Source organism: Marmota monax, unplaced genomic scaffold, assembly GCF_021218885.2.
Source record: "Marmota monax isolate L192 unplaced genomic scaffold, Marmota_monax_Labrador192_F-V1.1 WCK01_AAM20220418_F8-fsc00079, whole genome shotgun sequence".
NCBI lineage: Eukaryota > Metazoa > Chordata > Mammalia > Rodentia > Sciuridae > Marmota > Marmota monax.
In genome coordinates, this window is record NW_026694099.1 from 1365535 (window position 1) to 1373748 (window position 8214).

General features: G+C 37.8%; 1 protein-coding gene across 8 annotated transcripts in view; it reads left to right on the plus strand.

Moving 5' to 3' along the window:
* The window catches only part of Rnf212b (ring finger protein 212B), a 56153-nt gene extending 48129 nt beyond the window's left edge, over positions 1 to 8024 (plus strand). For 4 of the 8 annotated variants that reach the window (XM_058585792.1, XM_058585794.1, XM_046465184.2 and 1 more), the window contains 4 exons: positions 2807 to 2846; positions 3276 to 3373; positions 4420 to 4481; positions 6677 to 8024. In XM_058585792.1, the coding sequence (XP_058441775.1) occupies positions 2807 to 2846; positions 3276 to 3373; positions 4420 to 4481; positions 6677 to 6742 (266 nt within the window). In that variant the 3' untranslated portion in view covers positions 6743 to 8024. Of the gene's footprint in view, positions 1 to 2806; positions 2847 to 3275; positions 3374 to 4329; positions 4482 to 6676 lie in introns of all 8 variants that reach the window. The other 4 variants (XM_058585796.1, XM_058585795.1, XR_009228709.1 and 1 more) reach the window with 3 other exon arrangements.
* The last annotated feature ends 190 nt before the right edge of the window (positions 8025 to 8214 follow it).

Below are 8214 nucleotides of genomic sequence, written 5' to 3' on the forward strand. Positions count from 1 at the left end.
GAAACTTATAAACTGTCAAGAGAAAGAGACTTAAGATACCCTGTTCCCATAATCCCCTGGCCCCAAGGTCCCTAAACACAAAAAACTGTTGTTATCCAAGCACCTGCACTCAAGATCAACTCTAGCTTGCTCTTGTTCCTTGTCCAAAGATATATAAGCTTCCCTTCAAGTGACACTGGCTGCTGCACCTTGCAGAAGGGCAGTCTGGCAGATATTCTCTGTGAATAAACTTGTGTTTGAACTCAGAGAGAGAGAGAGTGTGTGTGCGCGCTCTCTCTCTCTCTCTCTCTCTCTCTCTCTCTCTCTCTCTCTCGGATATTTGCACCAGCTACCCTAACAAGGAGAAAAAAACAAAAGGTTAGGTTTGATTACAATATGTCTCGTTGTAACTTTCTTTGAGTTTATCCTATTTGAGGTTTGTTGAGTTTCGTGAATTTGTAGGTCATTTTTCAGCTCATTTGGGAAGTTTTGGGCTATTATTTTCCAAGTATTCTTTCTGCCTCTGTGCCTCTTTCCACTTCTTTTGAAACGCCCACTGTACAAACATTGGTAACCTTGATAGTGCCCCATCAAGGTCTCTGAGACTTTGTCCAATTTTCTTCATTATTTTCTTCCCCAGAACAATTTCAATAGACTTAAAATTAAATTTGCTGATTCTATTTCTGCCTTCTCATATCTGCTAATGAGCCCTTCTAGTAAAGTTCTCATTTAGTTATACTTTTCAACTCCAGAATTTATATTTGGTTCTTTTTTATGTAATTTTCCTTTATTGATATTCACTGTTGAGATGCCATCTTATCACTTCCTTTAGTGTTTTAGATATGGTTTCCTTTACTTTTTTGGTGGGTGAGGGTACTGGAGATTGAACCTGGAGGCACTGGGTTCATGCCCTGCCCTGCCTTTTTATTTTTATTTTGAGACAGGGTCTTGCTAAGTTGCTTAGGCCCTCTCTATGTTGCTGAAGCTGGCCTTGAACTTGGAATCCTCCTGCCTCAGCTTCCCAAATCTCTGGGATTGCAGTAAAGTGCCACCATGCCTGTCTCCTTTATTTGTTTGAATATATTTAAAATAGTGGATTTTTTTTTTTTTTTTTTTTTTGGTACTGGGGATTGAACCCAGGGCACTCTACCTTTTATTTAGAGATAAGAACTCGCTAACTTGCCTGGGTTGACCTCTGACTTGTGTTCCTCCTGCCTCAGTCTTCCAAATCTCTGGAATTTCAAGCATGTTGCCACTGAGCTTGGATAAAATAACTGATGTAGACGTCTTTGTCTAGAAAGTCCAACGCCAGGATTTCTTCAGTTTCTATTAATTGCTTTTTCCCCTATGTATAGGCCACAGTTTTTTGTTTCTTGGCATATTCCATAATTTGCACTTTCAGCATTCAACCAGCCAGTTCTTAACTGAGCCTTGACTTTACTTCCTGCTTATATAGCTTCAGGGTCAGCTCTGGGTGAGCATTTAGGGCTTTCTTGGTTGTTTTCTGAATTTGTTTATAGACCTGGGCATGCACATTACCTTCTAGATTTGTAGGAATGTATTGGAACTTTTTAAAGCCCCTATGGACAGCTCATTCCCTGACTTTTCCTTTACACATTTTAGTTAGACTATTAGTTGCCCCAACTGATAATCATCTTCTAAGGCAGCCAAAAACAAGTGTCTCTAATTGTTTTCAACAAACACTTCTAAGGGAAAAGACTTTTTTGTACTTGGTTAGCTCTGAGCTCCAAGATTTGGTGAACTTGAGTTCCAAGTCAAGTCAGAGACAGCTTTGCAAGTGAGATCTTACAGGAAACTACTATACAGGTCAAATAATGACAGTTCTCTAAGAATGAAGCTTTGAAAGAGTTCCAACCCCATTCCTTCCCTCTGACTGCCAGAATTGATTTTCAAAGGTACCATGGAACTAGAGGAGAAATGAGAAGTAGAGAAGTTACAGTGCCACAGAGATTACTGCTTTTATTGACATTCAGCTATTTTTTCCCCTGAGTAAATATTTTCCAGATTGCTACAAGCTCTCTATTAATTTCTAGAGTTTTTGTTTTTTGTACTGGGGGATTGAACCCTGGAGCACTTTACCACTGAGTACATCTCCAGTCCTTTTTTTTTTGGAGACAGTGTCTTGCTTAGTTGCTGAAACTGGCCTCAAACTTGCAATCCTCCTGCCTCAGCCTCCTGAGTCAGCGGGATTACAGGTGTGTACCACTGTATCTGGCTAATTTCCAGAGTTTGAAAAGGTTGACTCTGAGCATTTTTTCTAGTTTTTTCATTGCTTTAATGAAGGAGATGATTTTTGGAGCTCTTTGTTCCACTAGTTTTACTGATGTTACTCATCACCAATTTAATGACTCATTGTCTTTAGACATAGTTTTTGGTAATCTTCATCAGAGGTGAGGGCAAAATACAGATAGATTAGCGCACATCAAGGCAGTGATTTATCCTGGCCCAGACTCATGAAAGGGAGAAGAAAGCATCCTTATGAGATGCTGCTAGATGATTTTGTGAGACTTTCCACTCAACATCGTCCCCTAAACTTATACTAAATATCCTTGTGGGCGTGGGGGTGCATGCCTGTAATCCCAGTGATTCTGGAGTATAGGATAGGCTGGTTCAAAGCCAGCCTCAGCAAAAAGCGAGAGATCCTTTCTCTAAATAAAATACAAAATAGGGCTGAGGATGTGGCTCAGTGGTTGAGTGCCTCTGAGTTCAATCCCCATACCTCCCCACAAAAAATCTTTGATCCCCATTTCTTTTGCCCTGGTTCCTAATATATCTGAATCTCACAAGCTCATTTTTATGCTTTCAGAAACCCCTTCACCAGCTTCAACTCACAGCCTATCTTACAGGTAAGTAACATACTTCTTTTCTTTAGGAATCTGTTCACACCGACATTGCTAGTATCCCTGGGATTACTTCTCCACTAGCCTATACCACTGAAGTTTATAATTTGTTTTGTAAAAAAAAAAAAAAAAAAGGAGAGGTTAATAACATTGTATTTAATGTACATCAGAATTATTTAATTTTAATTTTGGTTTCAAACGGGATTCCCCCCCCCCCGGCCTAAAGGCATTGGCCTTTCTTTTACACATTAAAAAAATTTTTTTTTTTTTGTAGTTGTAGATGGACAGAATGCCTTTATTTCATTTATTTTTATGTGGTGCTAAGTATCGAACCCAATGCCTCATGCATGCTAGGCAAGCACTCTGCCACTGAGATACAACCCCAGCCCTTGATCTTTCCCTTTTTCTGCTGATGCTTTTATTTCCCCTCCATAGACCTTCATCTGCCTCCTCTGGACAGGGGATTTTGTCTTTCAAACCATATCTAAATGGAGATTCAGGCCACACAAGAGTCCTCACCCCTAACAATTCTGGTAAGTTAAACATTCCCAAAGGAGTGGAGTTTCAACCACTGACACATATACTAAAATGAAGATTTTCCAAGATAACAAGAAATTGAGATTCATTCCCCAAAGAGCATTGTTTCCAGTTGACTCTAATATATATAGTTAAGATTCATTCTAATTCCTATACAATGAATGAATTTTGCCTAAATAGTCCTCACCATGTTACCAGTTGAATCCTACTGTTTAGCCTGGTTGGTCTATAGTATTAAACTGGCTTTTTTGTTATCTTGAACATGCTAACAACTCAATTTTGAGAATTATAACACCAACATGCTTTCTTCTCCCTGTGCTTTTCAGTAAAATTACTCTACCACCAGCCAGCCCTTTTGATGCCAGCCCATCTTCCATAGTTTGCCTAAATCTTTTTAGTGCCTATCTTTCTACTTACAGTTAAACTCAAATCTCAGGGGGCTGGGGTTGTAGCTCAGTGGTGGAGTGCTTGCCTCGCATGTGTAAGGCACTGGGTTCAATCTTCAGCACCACATAAAAATAAATAAAAAATAAAGATATATTAAAAAAAATTCTGGGCTTAAATTTGAGAAGTTTTTTTAAAAAAATTAAAAAATAAACTCAAATCTCAGATGGCTCTGTCAGTACCCCATCTTCACAGGAAAAGAATGGATTTTGTAACCTACTATTTTTTTTTTCCTTTAGTACTGGGTATTGAACCTGGGGGCTTTATCACCAAGTTACATCCCTAGCCCCCCCTTTTTTTTCTCCCTTTAATTTTTTATTTTGAGACAGGGTCTCACTAAGTTGCTTAGGCCCTCATTGAGTTGCTGAGGTTGGCCTCAAACTTGCAATCCTTCTGTCTCAGCTCCTAAATTGCTTGGATTATAGGTGTGTGCCTCCATGCCTGGCTGCAACCTACTTCTTAAATTATGTAGCTAATACTCTTTTCCCTTCTGTGTTCCTTTATTAAGAGCTACCAAGATACTTGATCCACAAGTAAAAGTAACTGCTGAGGAACTGCCCAAGTAAGTTGTCTTTCACCATTCCATCCTATCCTTCAGGTCAGAGGGAGAACAGAACCACACTAGAGAGTCTTCCAGGTTTCCAGCTACCAGTCCTTCAGGTAAGCCTGGCTAGTACAACTTGTTTGTGCATAAAAATTCATATGGTTAGGCCTACACACTAACAACCTCATTCTTGTCTCAGGTTAGAGTAGTACAATGTAACCAGTGGAGAATGACATGGGTTTCAACTGTGATAAACATCTGTTAACAATTTTCCAGGATAGTCTCAACTTCAAAGGTTCTATCCTATTATGAGACTAGCTTCCTGGTTTGAGTTATTTAATTAAGTCACATAATAGTGAGTAGTGAGAAGATTTACTAAGAGGTTTTGGACAGAAAGGACACATTGACATTCCCAGTAGTTCCACAAGAGAATATTTTCAGTGAAATGTCTTTCAGGTGAAGGTACTGTTGAACTGGGAAAAACCACATTTATTTCTCCAGAGATAGGTAGAATAATGCCTTGTAAATTTATAGGACTGATTCTGTTTCAAGCAGCAAAAGGAAAGGGGCAGGGTAATGAGAAGTTTGTAAGGGCTCTATTAAATGAAAAGTCCAGTCTTGATTTTTAAATGGATTTTTATAGCTTGGGGTTTAAGGGTATTTAGGTCCTTTTCCACTCCAAGCTCCCAGTTACCCCAGGGAAAACTCCTGCATACTAAGTCTGGTATATATTTTGTTCCTACAATCTAAAATGCCCTTTATTTCATCAGCAAGAAATTAGGATCTAAGCCTTAAGAGGCAACACTGGGGAAATAATATCCCTCTCTAAGATCCTCACAAATGGAGGGATTAACCTACAAATGGAAAATGACTTGAGACCTATAAAACAACTATAAATATATGGTCCTAAATTGGATCTCTATTGAAATAAGCTATTTTAAAAAATTTTATGAGACAGTTGAGGAAAACTAAACATTATTAGAAATTTGAAACCTACTATTTTTTTTTTCCTTTAGTACTGGGGATTGAACCTGGGGGCTTTATCACCAAGTTACATCCCTAGCCCCCATAACTCTAAAATGTAATTCTACTTTTTAAAAGGATATCTTCTCCTAATTCTCACCTCCAATAAATATCCAGACTAAATATTCACTACCTATTATTAAAACTTGTTTACAAACTCTGTGGGAAAGATTTACCCTGAGACAAATAGTTAATAGAGAGGGGATTTTGTAAAGATAAAAAGATAGAAGACAAAGTGGACCCAGTATCAAAATTAAACAATTTTTAGCACTGGGTATTTTTTAAGATATGACAACATTGTTATTGTTTTTATTTTATGTATAAAATTTTACATATAAAATTTTGTATGGTGGGAAGTTAGATGATGTCTGGATTTTGTTTTAATGTAATTTAGTGGAAGAGAAATAAAAGATTGACAACGAATTACTTATTGAAGTTGGGGTTTCTTTGTTTTGTTTTTTTTAAATTTTGAGACAGGGTCTAAGCTGCTTAGGGCCTCTATAAATTGTTAAGGATGCTCTCAAACTTGTAATACTTCTGCTTCAGCCTCCCAAGTTGCTAGGATTTCAGGTGTGTGCCTGGCCTAATCTACTTAAAAACTTTAAAAAGTTTTTAAAAATAGTTTTTGGGGCTGGGGTTGTAGCTCAGTGGTGGAGCGCTCACCTAGCACGGGCGAGGCCCTGGGTTCCATCCAACTACAAGTAAAAAATAAATATTAAAAAAAATAGTTTTTGAAGAAAGTGCATCCTCCCAGAGGCATAAGAATTCTACCTTCTTGCTGGGTGTGATGATGCATCCCTGTAATCCCAGCAACTCAGAAGGCTGAGGCAGAATAGCAAGTACAAGGCTAGCCTCAGCAACTTAGTGAGACCCTATCTCAAAATAAAAAACCAGGCTAGGGATGTAGGGAGGTGGCTCAGTGGTAAAGGGCCTCTGGGTTCAATCCGCAATACCAAAAAAAAAAAAAATACCCTCTTGGTAAACATCTTTGGGTATGGTAGTCATATGTTCCAGATCTTCCAAAACAGTTTGATTTTCACATATTTGTCATTATTATAAACCACTGAAATATTCAAGAGAGCTTCATAGGTAGCAACAAAGCCTTGTCACACAAAATGTACAAATCTGTTTGGAAAGCTTAATCATTATACAATGGGGAAAAGTCATGGGGGAAGCAACAGGGGTGGTTTATGTCCCAATAAGCTTCATGTAATAGCTTAACAGGGTCTTATTAGCCTTTTCTGTTGTTTATAAACACTCAAATCTGCCTTCTTGTTCTCTGCTGCAGACTCTCTACCAACAGAGGCAGATGGGATTAGCCAGGGAGAGAGAAGAATGGACCACTTCCAGATAAGCCATCATCAAGGACTGATCTATACATATTGCTGAAGGATGGACTGTAGTATCCAGTACTCATTAGCAGAAATGACCTTGGAAAATGTGCCCCTGTTTTGTTTCCTGGTTTCATTCTGTACCTTATTTCCTTTTGATCTTTATACTTGATATTACCTCTCAGGAAAGTGGTCAGGTCTAAATAAGACTAATGATGTTTCTCCCTGAGAAAGTATATTACTCCTTTCATTTCCTAACAATTTGAAACTAAGGCTATAAAATTAATTTTTGGCATCATGCTTGGAAGTGAGGAGACTGGGTAATATATTCATCAACTTGTTTCATTTCTGGATTTCATTTTTTAGCTTTGGGTATATTTTACCATGCCTATGTTATGTTATCAAGTACCAACTCTTGTTCTTACCCTATTATGCTTTTCCTATTTTTTGTTTCTCTACAACTATTTACTATTAAATATGTTGATTTTCCTTTGTTAAAATAATTGGAGACACAGATATACAGCTTATTGGAAGATATGGATGAACCAATGGAGTTAACTCCAAGCCTGTTGAATCTGTCACTGCTGAGACCTCAGAAATTTTAATCATTATCATCTGACCACTGGAAAACAACATGTGTGGTGACAGATTCCAACCTACTGCCTTTTAGTTTTTGTTCTTTTAGTTTACCTCAAGTCCTGCCCCTTCAAATAATAAAATGTATACTAAATCTGAACTCTTTTAAAAGCAATGCTGGGGATCAAACTCAGGGCTTCACACATGGTAGGAAAGTGCTCTACTACTTGAGCCACACTCCCAGCCCCTAAATCAGAAATGTTAATGGACTTGGCTCCATTAATCTCTAAACCATAGGCATGGTAAAGTGGAGAAAAGAGAAACAATTTTATTTTTGGCCTTTTTATTATTATTCTAACAATTTGGGGCTTCCACTCTTATTTTTAGATAGTTAACCCATTGATGTCTTTTTCTTTGTGTATGATCCCAACTGAAGAAAATCATTCCAAAACATCAATAATTAATTCAGTTAAGAGAGGGAAAATTCTCTTTGGATGCAAATTGAGCCAAGGAGGTTGGGGTGGGGGTTGGAAAGAAGAAAAATCAGTCTTTGTCAAACTAGAGAGGAGCTTGTGTCAAGTTTGTAAAACCAAACCTGGAACTTCCTACCATCCGTCCTTTGAACAGGAGAAATCATCCCCTCTTCTCCATCACTCTATTATGTAATTCTACTTTTTTAAAGGATATCTTCTCCTAATTCTCACCTCCAATAAATATCCAGACTAAATATTCACTACCTATTATTAAAACTTGTTTACAAACTCTGTGGGAAAGATTTACCCTGAGACAAATAGTTAATAGAGAGGGGATTTTGTAAAGATAAAAAGGTAGAAGACAAAGTTGTCCCAGTATCAAAAATGAGAACATTTTTACCACCAGTGATTCAGTGATGAAGCAGGTAAAACACAGAGCCATCAAA